This window comes from Saccoglossus kowalevskii, chromosome 7 (genome assembly GCF_978046115.1).
Source record: "Saccoglossus kowalevskii chromosome 7, keSacKowa6.1, whole genome shotgun sequence".
Lineage (NCBI taxonomy): Eukaryota > Metazoa > Hemichordata > Enteropneusta > Harrimaniidae > Saccoglossus > Saccoglossus kowalevskii.
The window spans coordinates 39412939-39434889 of NC_140647.1; the positions used below are offsets into that span (position 1 = coordinate 39412939).

Here is a 21951-nt window from a genome sequence, read left to right on the forward strand (position 1 = left end):
GTACACAAAATAAATTTGTTGAATGGTTATGAAATACAAATAAAAGTCAACTTAGTTTCATCGTAAGTGAATGATTCCGGTCTCGTATAAACGTTTGATGCTGTAGGATATCCGCCATGTTCTCTTAGGTCAAATAGGTCAAATCGCTAATTAACCAATCAAAAAGCTGGATGATGCCAACGTGTTCAAATTACCATAGCTTATTTAAATATGTTAATGTTATTGAACGCAATGCGGAAGAGATTGATGTTGTAGTACGATATTTTGGCTTGGATTTTGATGCGAAAACAGCATGATTTTTTTTAAATAAAAAAATTAGTTGTTTTTAAAAAATAAACTGGTCATCTGAAGAATAATTTAACATTGTTCACAGTGATAACAGCTCATTCTCGAAAGGAAGCTTACCCGCTCACGCTAGTCACGATAAAAATCATACACGTGTACTCTTGAATAGACAGACGTCAATGACTACGGTAAAACTTAGACTCTATTTTAGCCGGCAGGATTGATTGAAATGTCCGAAAAATGACGCCAAAATACACCTTAAAAGTACCATTTTATTTTCTTAAATCCCATTTTATTTTTTAATCCAAGGGCGAATTTACGGCAGAATTTGGTCCCTCAAATAAGGGACACGTGAGCTTTGATTCTAACCGGATACATTGCACTGGGTCGGGGAGATAGTTTGCTAAACTTCCATGTATCTTTTGTCCAATGGGTACCTGTACTTCGAACATTCGCAAGTTTTCCTAGGTAGTGCGAGACAGCTTTGTCTTTTGACCTATTAGTTTTGTGCTGACCTCTTCTCCGCGTCTTGATGTTTTGTTTTGCTTGTCATAATACTCACTGATTGATGACTTTGTTTAGATTTTGAGTTACAACTCGGCCACGACCTTTGCTTTTACCGTGAAACATGAGGAAGTTTACGTCAATTGACGGACATTGCATTTTTTAAAAACTAATGAAGCACACTGTCTATCATCCCCATTTTTTCATTTGCTGATTTCTATTCTGAAAAATTCGACCGTCCGAAAATGCACCTTAATTTTGACTCTAAAAACACGTCACATTTCTAACACCAATTATTTAAAACCGGTCGAAATTTTGGAGTTTTTACGGTACTTTAGATATCAGTGTGAAAGCTTAAAATTGGTTAATTATGCAAATTAGGTAATTAATATGTACAGATTTTAACCCACAATTATTCAGGTCTGTCTATTGTCCTACTGCATCCATGTACATTCATTGATATGTGATGTATAGTACCTGAGATATCAGTGTGAAAGTTGGTTAATTATGCAAATTAGGTGATTAATATGCACAAATATTTACCGGAAACTAATTGGGTCTGCATAATTCTAGATTCATTGAAATGTGATGATTAGTACTTTAGATATCAGTAGAAAAGCTGAAAATTAATTATGCAAATTAGGTAATTAATATGCACAATTATTTACCCTAAAACTAATCAGGTCTCTGCATAGTCCTAAAGGATCTATGTACCAAGTTTCATTGAAATGCGATGATTAGTACTTGAGATACCTGTGGAAAAGCTGAAAATTAACTAATTATGCAAATTAGGTGATTAATATGCACAAATATTTATCGAAAACAATCAATCTCTGCATAGTCCTTGAGTATGTAAGTACCAAGTTTCATTGAAATGTAATGCTAACTACTTATATCAAATGCTGAAAATTAATTATGCAAATTAGGTAATTAATATGTACTGATATTACCATAAAAACTATCAGGTCTGTGCAGTGTCGTATGACATCTATGTACCAAGTTTCATTGAAATGTGATGATTAGTACTTGAGATATCAGTGGAAAAACCGAAAATTGACTAATCATTATGCAAATTAGGTAATTAGTATCCACGGATTATTACCAAAAACTAATCAAAACCTAGCATTAGTTCAGAGCATCTATGTACCAAGTTTCATCAAAATCCAATGAGTGGTTGTTTAGATATCAGTGGAACAGTCATGGAACCACTAAAAAATAGCTAATTATCATGCAAATTAGGTAATTAATATGCACGGATTTTTACCAAAAATTAATCAAATCTGCGCATATGTTCAGAGCATCTATGTACCAAGTTTCATCAAAATCCAATGAGTGGTTCTTTAGATATCAGTGGAACAGTCATAGAACAGCTAAAAATTAGCTAATTATCATGCAAATTAGGTAATTAACGAGCATGGATTTTTACCAAAACCTAATCAAATCTGCGCATTGGCCCAGAGCATCTATGCACCAAGTTTCATCAAAAACCGATGTATGGTTCTTGAGATAGCAGTGGAACAGTCGGACACACATACACACATACACACACACACATACAGACACACTAACTGCAAAAACTCCCATTTTGTGCTTCGCACATGGGAGTCAAAAATGAGCCACCATGCAAGGATCAGAATTAAACTTAAAATACATCCTGTTCAAAATCTGAGATAAAATATGTTAATACAAAGAAACTAATTGCTCTGACTAAGATATGACTGTATAAAATTCAAATTTATACAAATGTGCTACACATGATTTTCCCCAAAATAATAGTGGAACCTGCATATACAAATTTAAGTACCTGCACACTCGGCCGCCATCAGTCGCGATGTAAACACATCGATGTGTGCGGTTGGGACATATTGATACAAACTCATTGATGTAACCAGCTCTGCGCATTAATCGGAATGTGTGCACCAATCTGTCATGGTTCCGGATCACACCTAAAATATTGCCTATAACCAAACACATCAAGTATACCGTTAATACTAATTATAATAAAGTGAAAATATAATATATGTCATTCAAGAGGACCATCATTCAAGCAGACTGTCATTCAAGTGGACCATCATTCAAGCAGACTGTCATTCGAGTGGACCATCATTCAAGCGGACTGTCATTCGAGTAGACCATCATTCAAGCGGACTGTCATTCGAGTGGACCATCATTCAAGCAGACTGTCATTCGAGTGGACCATCATTCAAGCGGACTGTCATTCGAGTGGACCATCATTCAAGCGGACTGTCATTCGAGTGGACCATCATTCAAGCGGACTGTCATTCGAGTGGACCATCATTCAAGCAGACTGTCATTCGAGAGGATCATCATTCAAGCGAACTGTCATTCCAGAGGACCATCATTCAAGCGAACTGTCATTCCAGAGGACCATCATTCGAGTGGACCGTCATTCGAGAGAACCATCATTCAAGCAGACTGTCATTCGAGTGGACCATCATTCAAGCAGACTGTCATTCGAGTGGACCATCATTCAAGCAGACTGTCATTCCAGTGGACCATCATTCAAGCAGACTGTCATTCAAGAGGACCATCATTCAAGCGGACTGTCATTCGAGAGGACCATCATTCAAGCGGACTGTCATTCGAGTGGACCATCATTCAAGCAGACTGTCATTCGAGTGGACCATCATTAAAGCGGACTGTCATTCAAGTGGACCATCATTCAAGCAGACTGTCATTCGAGTAGACCATCATTCAAGCGGACTGTCATTCGAGTGGACCATCATTCAAGCAGACTGTCATTCGAGTGGACCATCATTCAAGCGGACTGTCATTCGAGTGGACCATCATTCAAGCGGACTGTCATTCGAGTGGACCATCATTCAAGCGGACTGTCATTCGAGTGGACCATCATTCAAGCAGACTGTCATTCGAGAGGATCATCATTCAAGCGAACTGTCATTCCAGAGGACCATCATTCAAGTGAACTGTCATTCCAGAGGACCATCATTCAAGCAGACTGTCATTCGAGTGGACCATCATTCAAGCAGACTGTCATTCGAGAGGACCATCATTCAAGCGGACTGTCATTCGAGTGGACCATCATTCAGGCGGACTGTCATTCCAGTGGACCATCATTCAAGCGGACTGTCATTCGAGTGGACCATCATTCAAGTGGACTGTCATTCCAGTGGACCATCTTTCAAGCAGACTGTCATTCGAGAGGACCATCATTCAAGCAGACTGTCATTCGAGAGGACCATCATTCAAGTGGACTGTCATTCGAGTGGACCATCATTAAAGCAGACTGTCATTCGAGAGGACCATCATTCAAGTGGACTGTCATTCGAGTGGACCATCATTAAAGCAGACTGTCATTCGAGAGGACCATCATTCAAGCGGACTGTCATTCGAGTGGACCATGATTCAAGCAGACTGTCATTCGAGTGGACCATCATTCAAGCAGACTGTCATTCGAGTGGACCATCATTCAAGCGGACTGTCATTCGAGAGGACCGTCATTCAAGCGGACTGTCATTCGAGAGGACCATCATTCAAGCAGACTGTCATTTGAGAGGACCATTATTCAAGCGGACTGTTATTCAAGAGAACCATCATTCAAGCGGACTGTCATTCCAGTGGACCATCATTCAAGCAGACTGTCATTCGAGAGGACCAACATTCAAGCGGACTGTCATTCGAGAGGACCATCATTCAAGCGGACTTACATTCAAGTGGACTTACATTCGAGTGAACCATCATTCAAGCGGACTGTCATTCAAGTGGATCATCATTCAAGCGGACTGTCATTCCAGTGGACCATCATTCAAGTGGACTGTCATTCGAGTGGACCATCATTCAAGCGGACTGTCATTCGAGTGGACCATCATTCAAGCGGACTGACATTTGAGTTGACCATCATTCAAGCGGACTGACATTGGAGTGGACCATCATTCAAGCAGACTGTCATTCGAGCAGACTGTCATTTGAGAGGACCATCATTCAAGCGGACTGTTATTCAAGAGAACCATCATTCAAGCGGACTGTCATTCCAGTGGACCATCATTCAAGCAGACTGTCATTCGAGAGGACCAACATTCAAGCGGACTGTCATTTGAGAGGACCATCATTCAAGCGGACTGTCATTCGAGTGGACCATCATTCAAGTGGACTTACATTCAAGTGGACTTACATTCGAGTGAACCATCATTCAAGCAGACTGTCATTCAAGTGGATCATCATTCAAGCGGACTGTCATTCGAGTGGACCATCATTCAAGTGGACTGTCATTCGAGTGGACCATCATTCAAGCGGACTGTCATTCGAGTGGACCATCATTCAAGCGGACTGACATTTGAGTGGACCATCATTCAAGCGGACTGACATTGGAGTGGACCATCATTCAAGCGGACTGTCATTCGAGCAGACTGTCATTCGAGTGGACTGTCATTCGAGTGGACTGTCATTCGAGTGGACTGTCATTCGAGTGGACCATCATTCAAGCGGACTGTCATTCGAGTTGACCATCATTCAAGCGAACTGTCAATCAAGTGGACTATCATTCAAGCGGACTGACATTCAAGTGGACCATCATTCAAGTCGAATGTCATTCGAGCGAACCATCATTCAAGCGGACTGTCATTCGAGTGGACCATCATTCAAGCTGACTGTCATTCGAGTGGACCATCTTTCAATCGGACTGTCATTCAAGAAGACCATCATTCAAGCGGACTGCCATTCGAGTGAACCATCATTCAAGCGGACTGTCATTCCAGAGGACTATCATTCAAGCGGACTGTCATTCGAGTGGACCATCATTCAAGCAGACTGTCATTCGAGTGGACCATCATTCAAGCGGGCTGTCATTCGAGTTGACCATCATTCAAGCGAACTGTCAATCAAATGGACTATCATTCAAGCGGACTGACATTCAAGTGGACCATCATTCAATTGGACTGTCATTCGAGTGAACCATCATTCAAGCGAACTGTCATTTGAGTGGACCATCATTCAAGCGGACTGTCATTCGAGTGGACCATCATTCAAGCAGACTGTCATTCAAGTGGATCATCATTCAAGGGGATTGCCATTTGAGAGGACCATCATTCAAGCGAACTGTCATTCGAGTGGACCATCTTTCAATCGGACTGTCATTCAAGAGAACCATCATTCAAGCGGACTGCCATCAAGTGAACCATCATTCAAGCGGACTCTCATTCCAGAGGACCATCATTCAAGCGGACTGTCATTCGAGTGGACCATCATTCAAGCGGACTGTCATTCGAGTGGACCATCATTCAGGCGGACTGTCATTCAAGCAAACTGTCATTCGAGAGGATTGACATTCTATGCATTGTCCTTTAATTAAGTGGACCATCATTCATGTGGACTGTCATTCGAGTGGTCCATCATTCAAGCGGAATGTCATTCGAGTGGACCATCATTCAAGCGGACTGTCATTCCAGAGGACTATCATTCAAGGGGACTGTCATTCGAGTGGACTATCATTCAAGCGGACTGTCATTCGAGTGGACCATCATTCAGGCGGACTGTCATTCAAGCAAACTGTCATTCGAGAGGATTGACATTCTATGCATTGTCCTTTAATTAAGTGGACCATCATTCATGTGGACTGTCATTCGAGTGGTCCATCATTCAAGCGGAATGTCATTCGATTGGACCATCATTCAAGCGGACTGTCATTTGAGTGGACCATCATTCAAGCAGACTGTCATTTGAGTGGACCTTCATTCAAGCAGACTCTCATTCAAGCGAACTGTCATTCAAGCGGACTGTCATTCAAGTGACTGTCATTGAAGTGGACTGTCATTTGAGCGGACTGTCATTCAAGGGAACTGTCATTCGAGAGGATTGACATTCTATGCATTGTCCTTTAATTAAGTGGACCATCATTCGAGTGGACCATCATTCAAGTGGACTGTCATTTGAGTGGACCATCATTCAAGCGAACTGTCATTCGAGTGGACCATTATTCAAGTGAACTGACATTCAAGTGGACCGTCATTCAAGCGGACTGTCATTCGAGTGGACCATCATTCAAGTGGACTGTCATTTGAGTGGACCTTCATTCAAGCGGACTGTCATTCAAGCAAACAGACATTCGATAGGATTAACATTCTATGCATTGTCCTTTAATTAAGTGGATCATCATTTGAGTAAAATGTTATTCAAATAAATACGTCAAATACAAGATTGAAACTATGTGGACAATTTAGATGCATTCTGTGATCTCTATGGTTGCCATTAACTACAACTATTGAGACTTGCTGGAGGTATTTAGTGAATAAAAGTGGTAAAATGTAATCCTGTTGACAGGAAATAATACAGTATACTATCTGTTTTATACACATGTAATGATGTATTCTGGGTAAATTCTACTCACCATTAAGAAAAACCATATATACACAGGGTGAACTCAGCTCTTCTCCAGATAGCAAATTCACATCTTCTACTCCTAAATTAAATGCTAATTTGACAACAGGACCTTCTTCATTGTCAGTTGTGATATGAGTCATCAATGCCAAATTCTTTATCAAACCACATGACTAAAACAAAAACAAAGATCATACCACTAACACTAACACTAACAACCATAGTGCTGTACTGAATTTTAAATTATTTAAAACAGACTTTGGAATATAAAAATACATATTATAGTAAATGAATGAAAAACTTCAACATAAGGAGAATTCTGAAGTAGTTTAAAATCAATGATCATAGTTTAGAAATTGATTTAGGTAGAAAAAGAAAATAGTTGACATTTAAAAAAAGTAAATTCTAGATTGTACTGTAAAATACTTTCGCTTGAAATTAATTTTCGCTGAGGGAATGATTGAGTGAAAATAAAATCAAGAGAATATACCTTTTCTCCTATATTTTACATTCAACTTGTCAAAAATCAGTGACAATAAATTCCATACAAAAGACCCAAAAAGTCGAAAATTCTTTCCAGCAAAAATAAAATATTTTACAGTATATCAACAAAACATGAATGTCACAGTCCTCGTCATTTAATTCTAAAATACTCATGTTAAAATAATACAGGGAACATCTGCAAACAGTTGAATTAATATGTACGCTATGTGGGTACAACTCATCATAAAGTGATTTCCCTTAATCTAGTATTGTACTGATAACTGAAAACTTCCATTGACCCATGTCCAAAATCTTGTAGTACACAAGTGCAGCCAAACTATGTCTCATACATTACGAAAGAATTAGGAACAATGGTCCCATCAGTTACACATAGCATGCAGTTAGGGAACTTGAACAATATTGTTACAAAGACTCATGGATTGAAGGCATACAGAAAATTAGGGACATTTACAATATAAACCCCATTACCATATAAAAAAGTCATTCTTAGAGAAAACTAAGCACCACTACACAGACTCATGGATTAGTGACATTAACAGAACAGATTTTAAGCTCAGAACTTACAGACTTCTTACAAATGATATTCATATGAATAATATATATGAATGTGTAGCAGCCATGTGATTAAATACTTTGTTGAATATGTGATATTTAAAAAAGACTGCAAAGCTCTAGGCCCACTTACTTCTAGCTCCTTCTGGTGTGCCAAAGGGAAAAAAAATCCCTGCTGCGAAGCTCTAGGCCAACTTATCTCACCCTCTTGTGTCAGTCAGAGGGACATAACATTCCCCACTGTGAAGGCTGCGAAGCTCTAGGCCAACTTACCTCACCCTCTGGTGTGTCAGAGGGACATAACATTCCCCACTGTGAAGGCTGCGAAGCTCTAGGCCAACTTACCTCACCCTCTGGTGTGTCAGAGGGACATAACATTCCCCACTGTGAAGGCTGCGAAGCTCTAGGCCAACTTACCTCACCCTCTGGTGTGTCAGAGGGACATAACATTCCCCACTGTGAAGGCTGCGAAGCTCTAGGCCAACTTACCTCACCCTCTGGTGTGTCAGAGGGACATAACATTCCCCACTGTGAAGGCTGCAAAGCTCTAGGCCAACTTACCTCACCCTCTGGTGTGTCAGAGGGACATAACATTCCCCACTGTGAAGGCTGCAAAGCTCTAGGCCAACTTACCTCACCCTCTGGTGTGTCAGAGGGACATAACATTCCCCACTGTGAAGGCTGCGAAGCTCTAGGCCAACTTACCTCACCCTCTGGTGTGTCAGAGGGACATAACATTCCCCACTGTGAAGGCTGCGAAGCTCTAGGCCAACTTACCTCACCCTCTGGTGTGTCAGAGGGACATAACATTCCCCACTGTGAAGGCTGCGAAGCTCTAGGCCAACTTACCTCACCCTCTGGTGTGTCAGAGGGACATAACATTCCCCACTGTGAAGGCTGCGAAGCTCTAGGCCAACTTACCTCACCCTCTGGTGTGTCAGAGGGACATAACATTCCCCACTGTGAAGGCTGCGAAGCTCTAGGCCAACTTACCTCACCCTCTGGTGTGTCAGAGGGACATAACATTCCCCACTGTGAAGGCTGCGAAGCTCTAGGCCAACTTACCTCACCCTCTGGTGTGTCAGAGGGACATAACATTCCCCACTGTGAAGGCTGCGAAGCTCTAGGCCAACTTACCTCACCCTCTGGTGTGTCAGAGGGACATAACATTCCCCACTGTGAAGGCTGCGAAGCTCTAGGCCAACTTACCTCACCCTCTGGTGTGTCAGAGGGACATAACATTCCCCACTGTGAAGGCTGCAAAGCTCTAGGCCAACTTACCTCACCCTCTGGTGTGTCAGAGGGACATAACATTCCCCACTGTGAAGGCTGCGAAGCTCTAGGCCAACTTACCTCACCCTCTGGTGTGTCAGAGGGACATAACATTCCCCACTGTGAAGGCTGCGAAGCTCTAGGCCAACTTACCTCACCCTCTGGTGTGTCAGAGGGACATAACATTCCCCACTGTGAAGGCTGCAAAGCTCTAGGCCAACTTACCTCACCCTCTGGTGTGTCAGAGGGACATAACATTCCCCACTGTGAAGGCTGCAAAGCTCTAGGCCAACTTACCTCACCCTCTGGTGTGTCAGAGGGACATAACATTCCCCACTGTGAAGGCTGCAAAGCTCTAGGCCAACTTACCTCACCCTCTGGTGTGTCAGAGGGACATAACATTCCCCACTGTGAAGGCTGCGAAGCTCTAGGCCAACTTACCTCACCCTCTGGTGTGTCAGAGGGACATAACATTCCCCACTGTGAAGGCTGCAAAGCTCTAGGCCAACTTACCTCACCCTCTGGTGTGTCAGAGGGACATAACATTCCCCACTGTGAAGGCTGCGAAGCTCTAGGCCAACTTACCTCACCCTCTGGTGTGTCAGAGGGACATAACATTCCCCACTGTGAAGGCTGCAAAGCTCTAGGACCACTCACTTTACGAGTTTTCTCAAACTGAAAGAACCATACAATTTGATATCACCAAATCTTATCTGAGAAATATTGTCCAGAAAATATACTCACAAATTGCAAATCAGTCATAAAAAAATAGTCATAAAACAGTCACAAATCAGAGTCACGGTTACAAATCAGAATCATGGTTACAAATCAGAGTCATAGTCACAAATCAGAGTCACGGTTACAAATCAGAGTCATGGTTACAAAGCAGAGTCACAGTTACAAATCAGAGTCACGGTTACAAATCAGAATCACAAACTGAATCATGTAACATATGATCTCATAAACTCACCTGACTGGATATTCTTGTCATGTGACCTAGTGCCGATATGAAAGATAACCTTGATAATACCTGTGTCACACCTGCTCGTTCCATCTTGAAACGTTTCACAGACCAATTACCCTTACAAACATAACATGATTTGGAGAAAGCTGTCAAATTAAAGGTGCAAGCAGCATCACAGGGGCCCAAGTATACATGCCATAAATAATGAGGTCAAATGATACACATGATACACAATTGGTTAGTTTGAATGATTAGTACCATGAAGTCGAAATGCAGTTGGTTCCATATATTTATTTGAGATATGACAGTTAATGCATATTAATGAGCTCACATGACCATATATGATCATCTGTTATTTTAATCAAATCTCTTGTTCAATGTTGTCATAATAACACAGGACTGTTGAGAACAAATCCAAAATGGTGGCCAAACCACGTGACCAATCATAATGAATTTCTCAAATCTAAATCTGCTCCATATGTAGAAGCTAAGCACTGAATAAGAGAACATTTTACTTGGCGGTTCTGAAGAAGAAGATTTTTAAGTGTTTTTTGCCGTTTTTAGGAAAAACAAAATGGCGGGAAAAGTCACGTGACCGCTAAAGTTTTTATTTCTGATATTGATTACACATGAGTAGTACTATATACCATAAAAAAATCTAGACGCCTAAACCCTCAGAAAGTGGTCAAACAGCCACTTCCGGTTTTATTTAAATTCAATATGGCTGCCAAACTAATTGACCAAACGAAATTCTGAAAGCATGTTGCACTAGTTCACATTAGGGACTATCAGTATAGAGCACTATCAGACCATTCCGTTCAGCGGTTTTCTCAAACGGCTTGACGAAAAAAGTTACGGAAGAAAGAAGAAAGAAGGAAAGAAGAAATTAAAGCCGCAAGCGGCGTCACCGGGGCCCAAGCTGACAAGATTCTGTTTCATAATTAATGAGGTCACATGTTAGACAATCAGGTAGCTTGAATTATCAGTAACATGAGGTCAAAATGAAGTTGATACCATGTATTTACCTGGTTTGGTTATCGAAATATGGTTTTCAGGATATATAATGAGCCATGTTCTTATGCACAATAATGAGATTACATAATCATATATAGCCATTTCCAATGTCAGTTACATCTTTTATTCAATGTCTTCATAATGACACTAGTTACATGTCCTGCTCTGTGACAGTGTTTCAGATATGACTGCTATGCATATTAATGAGTTCACATGACCATATATGGTCATCTGTTATTTTAATCAAATCTCTTGTTCACTGTTGTCATAATAACACAGGATTCATCTTCCTAACTGCAACAGTGTTTAAGATATAATGATTATGCATATTAATGAACTCACATGACCATATATGGTCATCTGTTCATTTAATCAAATCTTTTGTTCAACGTTGTCATAATGTCACAGGATTCATCACCCTAACTGCAACAGTGTTTGAGATATAACGATTATGCATAATAATTAGCTCACATGACCATATATGGCCATCTGTTATTTTAATCAAATCTTTTGTTCAATGTTGTAATAATAACACAGAATTCATCATCCTAACTACAACAGTGCTTGAGTTATAACAGTTATGCATATTAATGAGGTTAGAAGCCCCCACCCCATGGGTGCCCAGCCACGTGGCCTAACAGTGTGCTATTGGGGCAAAATGATGCATCTGATGACACAAATGCACATACAAAATTTGAAAGAAATCAGACTCAGGCGAGGCCCCTAATTAAAGCCGCAAGCGGCGTCACCGGGGCCCAAGCTGATAAGATTCTGTTTCATAATTAATGAGGTCACATGTTAGACAATCAGGTAGCTCTTATTATCAGTAACATGAGGTCGAAATGAAGTTGGTACCATGTATTTACCTGCTTTGGTTATCGAAATATGGTTTTCAGGATATATAATGAACCATGTTCTTATGCACAATAATGAGATTACATAATCATATATAGCCATTTCTAATGTCAGTTACATCTTTCATTCAATGTCTTCATAATGACACTAGTTACATGTCCTGCTCTGCGACAGTGTTTCAGATATGACTGCTATGCATATTAATGAGTTCACATGACCATATATGGTCATCTGTTATTTTAATCAAATCTCTTGTTCACTGTTGTCATAATAACACAGAATCCATCTTCCTAACTGCAACAGTGTTTAAGATATAATGGTTATGCATATTAATGAGTTCACATGACCATATATGGTAATCTGTTATTTTAATCAAATCTCTTGTTCACTGTTGTCATGATAACACAGGAATCATCTTCCTAACTACAACAGTGTTTGAGATATAATGGTTATGCATATTAATGAGTTCACATGACCATATATGGTAATCTGTTATTATAATCAAATCTCTTGTTCACTGTTGTCATAATAACACAGAATTCATCTTCCTAACTGCAACAGTGTTTAAGATATAATGGTTATGCATATTAATGAGTTCACATGACCATATATGGTAATCTGTTATTTTAATCAAATCTCTTGTTCAACGTTGTCATAATAACACAGGATTCATCTTCCTAACTACAACAGTGATTGAGTTATAACAGTTATGCATATTAATGAGGTTAGAAGCCCCCACCCCATGGGTGCCCAGCCACGTGGCTTAGCAGTGTGCTATTGGGGCAAAATGATGCATCTGATGACACAAATGCACATACAAAATTTGAAAGAAATCAGACTAATACAAAACATGTAGTTGCATAATTTCTATTTTCACAAAATCCAAGATGGCGGCCAAACCACGTGATTGATCAAAATAATATTATTTTTCTAATATGGAGCTAAGGCCAGGCATGGTAAATATAAAAACATCTAGTAGATTGGTTGAATCGTCTCTGAGAAACAAATGCCCAAACTTTTGGTCAATTTTGCTTAAAATCCAAGATGGCGGCCAAACCATGTGACTGATCTGAAATCTTTTTTAGGTTTCTGAAAGGGTTTGATATACAGATGCCATGAAGCAAAATTGAAAATAATCCCTCAAGTGTTGCCAGAGTAAAAAACTACTTCCTGTTTAGAAGAAATCCAAAATGGTGGCCAAACCACGTGACTAATCGTAATATTTTTTGCAAACATAAGTGGGATTGGTATATAGAAGCTAAATAGTACATATGAGAGCATTCTGCTAGGTGGTTCTGAAGAAGAAGATTTTTTAGTGTTTTTTGCCGTTTTTAGGAAAAACAAAATGGCGGGAAAAGTCACATGACCGCTAAAGTTTTTATTGCTGATATATATTACACATAAGTAGTACTATATAACATAAAAAAATCTAGACGCCTAGACCCTCAGAAAGTGGTCAAACAACCACTTCCGGTTTTATTTCAATCCAATATGGCTGCCAAACTAATCGACCAATCAAAATTCTGAAAGCATGCTGCACTAGTTCACATTAGGGACTATCAGTATAGAGCATTTTCAGACTATTCAGTTAAGCAGTTTTCTCAAATGGCTTGACGAAAAAAGTTACGGAAGAAAGAAGAAAGAAAGAATTAAAGCCGCAAGCGGCGTCACCGGGGCCCAAGCTGATAAGATTGTGTTTCATAATTAATGAGGTCACATGTTACACAATCAGGTAGCTTGAATTATTCGTAACATGAGGTCAAAATGAAGTTGGTACCATGCATTTACCTGGTTTGGTTATCGAAATATGGTTTTCAGGATATATAATGAGCCATGTTCTTATGCACAATAATGAGATTACATAATCATATATAGCCATTTCTAATGCCAGTTACATCTTTCATTCAATGTCTTCATAATGACACTAGTTACATGTCCTGCTCTGCGACAGTGTTTTAGATATGACTGCTTTGCATATTAATGAGTTCACATTACCATATATGGTCATCTGTTATTTTAATCAAATCTCTTGTTCACTGTTGTCATAATAACACAGGATTCATCTTCCTAACTGCAACAGTGCTTAAGATATAATGGTTATGCATATTAATGAGTTCAAATGACCATATATGGTCATCTGTTATTTTAATCAAATCTCTTGTTCACTGTTGTCATAATAACACAGGATTCATCTTCCTAACTGCGACAGTGTTTAAGATATAATGGTTATGCATATTAATGAGCTCACATGACCATATATGGTCATCTGTTATTTTAATCAAATCTCTTGTTCAACGTTGTCATAATAACACAGGATTCATCTTCCTAACTGCAACAGTGTTTGAGATATGACAGTTATGCATATTAATGAGTTCACATGACCATATATGGTCATCTGTTATTTTAATCAAATCTCTTGTTTAACATCATCATAATAACACAGGTTTCATCTTCCTACCTGCAACAGTGCTTAGGATATAACAGTTATGCATATTAATGAGCTCACATGGCCATATATGGTCATCTGTTATTTTAATCAAATCTCTTGTTGAATGTTGTCATAATAACACAGGATTCATCTTCCTAACTGCAACAGTGTTTGAGATATGACAGTTATGCATATTAATGAGCTCACATCTCCATATATGGTCATCTGTTATTTTAATCAAATCTCTTGTTCACTGTTGTCATAATAACACAGGATTCATCTTCCTAACTGCAACAGTGTTTAAGATATAATGGTTATGCATATTAATGAGTTCACATGACCATATATGGTCATCTGTTATTTTAATCAAATCTCTTGTTCACTGTTGTCATAATAACACAGGATTCATCATCCTAACTACAACAGTGCTTGAGTTATAACAGTTATGCATATTAATGAGGTTAGAAGCCCCCACCCCATGGGTGCCCAGCCACGTGGCCTAGCAGTGTGCTATTGGGGCAAAATGATGCATCTGATGACACAAATGCACATAGAAAATTTGAAAGAAATCAGACTTATACAAAACATGTAGTTGCATAATTTCTAATTTCACAAAATCCAAGATGGCGGCCAAACCACGTGACTGATCAAAATAATATTATTTTTCTCATATGGAGCTAAGGCCAGGCATGGTAAATATAAAAACATATAGTAGATTGGTTGAATCGTCTCTGAGAAACAAATGCCCAAACTTTTGGTCAATTTTGCTTAAAATCCAAGATGGCGGCCAAACCATGTGACTGATCTGAAATTTTTTTTAGGTTTCTGAAAGGGTTCGATACACAGATGCCATGGAGCAAAATTGAAAATAATCCCTCAAGTGTTGCCAGAGTAAAAAACTACTTCCTGTTGAGAAGAAATCCAAAATGGTGGCCAAACCACGTTACCAATCGTAATAATTTTTTCAAACGTAAATGGGCTTCATATATAGAAGCTAAATACTACATATGAGAGCATTCTGCTAGGTGGTTCTGAAGAAGAAGATTTTAAAGTGTTTTTTGCCGTTTTTAGTAAAAACAAAATGGCGGGAAAAGTCACGTGACCGCTAAAGTTTTTATTGCTGATATTTATTACACATGAGTTGTACTATATACCATAAAAAAATCTAGAGGCCTAGACCCTCAGAAAGTGGTCAAACAGCCACTTCCGGTTTTATTTCAATCCAATATGGCTGCCAAACTAATTGGCCAATCAAAATTCTGAAAGCATGTTGCACCAGTTCACATTAGGGACTATCAGTATAGAGCATTATCAGACCATTCCGTTAAGCGTTTTTTTCAAACGGCTTGACGAAAAAAGTTACGGAAGAAAGAAGAAGAAAGAAAGAAGAAAAAACCGGACAATAAGAATAGGGGCCTCGCCCTTTGGGCTTGGGCCCCTAATTAAAGCCGCAAGCGGCGTCACCGGGGCCCAAGCTATCGGACGAATTTCGTCATTAAAGTGGTCACCGAATAGCCATTAAGGTACTTTGAACGATTTGTACCTTGAGGTTGATGTGCCTTCTATTTACCTGGTTTGGTAATGAGATATGCTTTTTAGAATATATAAGGAGCCATGTGCTTATGCATATTATTGAGGTTACAATGTCATATATGGTATTCTTTTATATTAGTCTTTTGTTTGATTACTTCATTATGGCACTGGTTGCATGTCCCGTTTTGCAACAGTGTTTCAGATATGACAGTTATGCATATTAATGAGTTCACATGACCATATATGGTCATCTTTTATTTTAGTGAGAGCTCTTGTTTACCATCATCTTAATAATAATGTAGACCAGGAAGTTTGAATGAACAGTTACATTAGGTACACATGCAGTTAGTTGCATGTATTTACCTGGTCTGGTTATTAAGATATGATTTTCAAAATATATAATTAGCCATGTGTTTATGGATAATAATGAGGTTTGTTTGATGCCTTCATTATGGTACAAGTTAGATATCCCGTTCTGTAACAGTGTTACAGATATGACAGTTATGCATATTAATGAGCTCACAGGACCATATATGGTCATCTGTTATTTTAATCACATTTCTTGTTCAATATCATCATAATAATACAAGTTTCATCTTCCTAACTGCAACAGTGTTTGAGATATAATGGTTATGCATATTAATGAGTTCACATGACTATATATGGTCTTCAGTTATTTTAGTCAAATCTCTTGTTTAACGTCATCATAATAGCGCAGGTTACATCTTCCTAACTACAACAGTGCTTGACATATAGCAGTTATGCATACTAATGAGGTTAGAAGCTCCCCACCCCATGGGTGCGTAGCCACATGACCTAGCCATATGCCATTCAGGGGAAAGAATGTATCTAAAGAGTAGAATACACGTACAAAATTTTATTCTAATCGGACCAATACAACACATGTAATTGAACAATTTCTGTTTGCACAATATCCAAGATGGCGGCTAAATCATGTGACTGATCAAAATTATATTATTTTTCTCATATGGAGCTATGGCCAGACATATTATTAATGAAAACATCTAGTAGATCGGTTGAAGCAGCTTAAAGAATCAAATGCCCAAACTTTTGGTCATTTTTATTTGAAATCCAAGATGGCGGCCAAACATGTGACTGATCAAAACTATATCATTTGTTTCAAATGGAGCAATGGCCAAACATGATATATACAACATATCTAGTTGATAGGTTGAAGCACCTTTGAGAAACAAATGGCCAAACTTTTGGTCATTTTCATCTAAAATCCAAGATGGCGGCCAAACCACGTGACTGATCGAAAATATATTATTTTTTTCAAATGGACCTATGGCCATACATCTGATATACAACGTATCTAGTTGATCGGTTGAAGCACCTCTGAGAAACAAATGTCCAAAATTTTGGTCAATTTTGCCTAAAATCCAAGATGGCGGCCAAACCATGCGACTTATCTGAATTTTTTCTTTGATATCTGAAAGAGGTCATTATAAAGCTGCAATTTAGCTGATTAGAAAATGATCACATAATTGTGGCTTGATAAAAAAAAACTACTTCCTGTCTAGAAGAAATCCAAAATGGCGGCCAAACCATGTGACAAATCATAACAATTTTTTCAAACTTAAATGTGCTTTGTATATTGAAGCTAAATACTATATATGGGAGCATTTCGCTTGGTAGTTCTGAAGAAGAAGATTTTCAAGGGTTTTTTCCCGTTTTTGGGAGAAAAAACATGGCGGAAAAAGTTGAGGTTTACGTTTAGAATTTTTTTTCATATATCTACTACACATGAGTTGTACTATATGCCATAAAAAACCCTGATCGCCTAGACCCTCAGAAAGTGGTCAAATACCCACTTCCTGTTTAACTTCAATCCAATATGGCTGCCAAACTAATTGACCAATCAAAATTCTAAAAGCATGTTGCACCAGTTCACATTAGGGACTATCAGTATACAGCATTATCAGACCATTCTCTTCAGCGGTTTTCTCAAACGGCTTGACGAAAAAAGTTACGGAAGAAAGAAAGAAAGAAGAAATTAAAGCCGCAAGCGGCGTCACCGGGGCCCAAGCTGATAAGATTCTGTTTCATAATTAATGAGGTCAACATGTTAGACAATCAGATACTAGTAACTTGTATTATCAGTAACATGAGGTCGAAATTAAGTTGGTACCATGTATTTACCTGGTTTGGTTATCGAAATATGGTTTTCAGGATATATAATGAGCCATGTTCTTATGCACAATAATGAGATTACATAATCATATATAGCCATTTCTAATGTCAATTACATCTTTCATTCAATGTCTTCATAATGACACTAGTTACATGTCCTGCTCTGCGACAGTGTTTCAGATATGACTGCTATGCATATTAATGAGTTCACATGACCATATATGGTCATCTGTTATTTTAATCAAATCTCTTGTTCACTGTTGTCATAACACAGGATTCATCTTCCTAACTGCAACAGTGTTTAAGATATAATGGTTATGCATATTAATGAGTTCACATGACCATATATGGTCATCTGTTATTTTAATCAAATCTCTTGTTCACTGTTGTCATAATAACACAGGATTCATCTTCCTAACTGCAACAGTGTTTAAGATATAATGGTTATGCATATTAATGAGCTCACATGACCATAAATGGTCATTTGTTATTTTAATCAAATCTCTTGTTCAACGTTGTCATAATAACACAGGATTCATCATCCTAACTATAACAGTGCTTGAGTTATAACAGTTATGCATATTAATGAGGCTAGAAGCCCCCACCCCATGGGTGCCCAGTCACTTGGCCTAGCAGTGTGCTATTGGGGCAAAATGATGCATCTGATGATACAAATGCACATACAAAATTTGAAAGAAATCAGACTAATACAAAACATGTAGTTGCATAATTTCTATTTTCACAAAATCCAAGATGGCGGCCAAACCACGTGACTGATCAAAATAATATTACTTTTCTCATATGGAGCTAAGGCCAGGCATGGTAAATATAAAAACATCTAGTAGATTGGTTGAATCACCTCTGAGAAACAAATGCCCAAACTTTTGGTCAATTTTGCTTAAAATCCAAGATGGCGGCCAAACCATGTGACTGATCTGAAATCTTTTTTAGGTTTCTGAAAGGGTTTGATATACAGATGCCATGAAGCAAAATTGAAAATAATCCTTCAAGTGTTGCCAGAGTAAAAAACTACTTCCTGTTTAGAAGAAATCCAAAATGGTGGCCAAACCACGTGACCAATCATAATAATTTTTTCAAACATAAATGGGATTCATATATAGAAGCTAAATACTACATATGAGAGCATTCTGCTAGGTGGTTCTGAAGAAGAAGATTTTTTAGTGTTTTTTGCTGTTTTTAGGAAAAACAAAATGGCGGGAAAAGTCACATGACCGCTAAAGTTTTTATTGCTGATATCTATTACACATGAGTTGTACTATATACCATAAACAAATCTAGACGCCTAGACCCTCAGAAAGTGGTCAAACAGCCACTTCCGGTTTTATTTCAATCCAATATGGCTGCCAAACTAATTGACCAATCCAAATTCTGAAAGCATGTTGCACCAGCTCACATTAGGAACTATCAGTATAGAGCATTATCACATCATTCTGTTCAGCGGTTTTCTCAAACGGCTTGACGAAAAAAGTTACGGAAGAAAGAAAGAAAGAAAGAAGAAAGAAATTAAAGCCGCAAGCGGCGTCACCGGGGCCCAAGCTGACAAGATTCTGTTTCATAATTAATGAGATCACATGTTAGACAATCAGGTAGCTTGAATTATCAGTAACATGAGATCAAAATGAAATTGGTACCATGTATTTACCTGGTTTGGTTATCGAAATATGGTTTTCAGGATATAAAATAAGCCATGTTTTTATGCACAATAATGAGATCACATAATCATATATAGCCATTTCTAATGTTAGTTACATCTTTCATTCAATGTCTTCATAATGACACGAGTTAAATGTCCTGCTCTGCGACAGTGTTTTAGATATGACTGCTATGCATATTAATAAGTTCACATGACCATATACGGTCATCTGTTATTTTTATCAAATCTCTTGTTCACTGTTGTCATAATAACACAGGATTCATCTTCCTAACTACAACAGTGTTTAAAATATAATGGTTATGCATATTAATGAGTTCACATGACCATATATGGTCATCTGTTATTTTAATGAAATCAATTGTTTAATGTTGTCATAATAACACAGGTTTCATCTTCCTAACTCCAACAGTGCTTGAGATATATCAGTTATGCATATTAATGAGGTTAGAAGCCCCCACCCCTTAGGCGCCCAGCGACAAAACCCAGCCACGTGCCATTCAGTTGAAAGAATGCATCTCAAGAGTAGTATGCACATATACAATTTTATCCAAATCGGACCAATACAACACATGTAATTGCACAAGATTTGTTTTCATAAAATCCAAGATGGCGGCCAAACCATGTGACTGATCATAATAATATTATTTTTCTCATATGTAGCTAAGGCTAGGCATGGTAAATATAAAAACATCTAGTAGATTGGTTGAATCACCTCTGAGAAACAAATACCCAAACTTTTGGACAATTTTGCTTAAAATCCAAGATGGTGGCCAAACCATGTGACTGATCTGAAATCTTTTTTAGGTTTCTGAAAGAGATTGATATAGAGATGCCATACAGCAATATGGAAAATAATCTCTCAAGTGTGGCATGAGTAAAAAAACTACTTCCTGTTTAGAAGAAACCCGATATGGCGGCCAAACCACGTGACCAATCACAATAATTTTTTCAAACATAAATGGGATTCATATATAGAAGATAAATACTACATATGAGAGCATTCTGCTTGGTGGTTCTGAAGAAGAAGATTTTTAAGCGTTTTTTGTCGTTTTTAGGAAAAACAAAATGGCGGGAAAAGTCACATGACCGTTAAAGTTTTTATTGCTGATATCTATTACACATGAGTTGTACTATATGCCATAAAAAAATCTAGACGCCTAGACCCTAAGAAAGTGGTCAAACAGCCACTTCCGGTTTTATTTCAATCCAATATGGCTGCCAAACTAATCGACCAATCAAAATTCTGAAAGCATGTTGCACTAGTTCACATTAGGGACTATAAGTATAGAGCATTTTCAGACTATTCAGTTCAGCAGTTTTCTCAAACGGCTTGACGAAAAAAGTTACGGAAGAAAGAAAGAAAGAAAGAAAAAACTGAACGATAATAATAGGGGCCTCGCCCTTTGGGCTTGGGCCCCTAAAAACCGGACAATAAGAATAGGGGCCACGCCTTACAGGCTTGGGCCCCTAATTAAAGCCGCAAGCGGCGTCACCGGGGCCCAAGCTGACAAGATTCTGTTTCATAATTAATGTGGTCACATGTTAGACAATCAGGTAGCTTGAATTATCAGTAACATGAGGTCAAAATGAAGTTGGTACCATGTATTTACCAGGTTTGGTTATCGAAATATGGTTTTCAGGATATATAATGAGCCATGTTCTTATGCACAATAATGAGATTACATAATCATATATAGCCATTTCTAATGTCAGTTACATCTTTCATTCAATGTCTTCATAATGACACTAGTTACATGTCCTGCTCTGCGACAGTGTTTTAGATATGACTGCTTTGCATATTAATGAGCTCACATGACCATATATGGTCATCTGTTATTTTAATCAAATATCTTGTTC

The 21951-nt window shown here is 38.4% G+C and overlaps 1 protein-coding gene across 1 annotated transcript in view; it reads right to left on the bottom strand.

Moving 5' to 3' along the window:
* The window catches only part of LOC102806817 (DNA-directed RNA polymerase III subunit RPC2-like), a 177990-nt gene that overhangs the window by 57827 nt on the left and 98212 nt on the right, over positions 1-21951 (bottom strand). The window contains exons 11-14 of the mRNA XM_085501555.1: positions 10442-10552; positions 10057-10146; positions 7154-7316; positions 2594-2747 (exon numbers count right to left, since the gene is read on the bottom strand). Coding sequence (XP_085357681.1) covers positions 2594-2747; positions 7154-7316; positions 10057-10146; positions 10442-10552 — 518 coding nt within the window. The remainder of the gene's footprint in view (positions 1-2593; positions 2748-7153; positions 7317-10056; positions 10147-10441; positions 10553-21951) is intronic.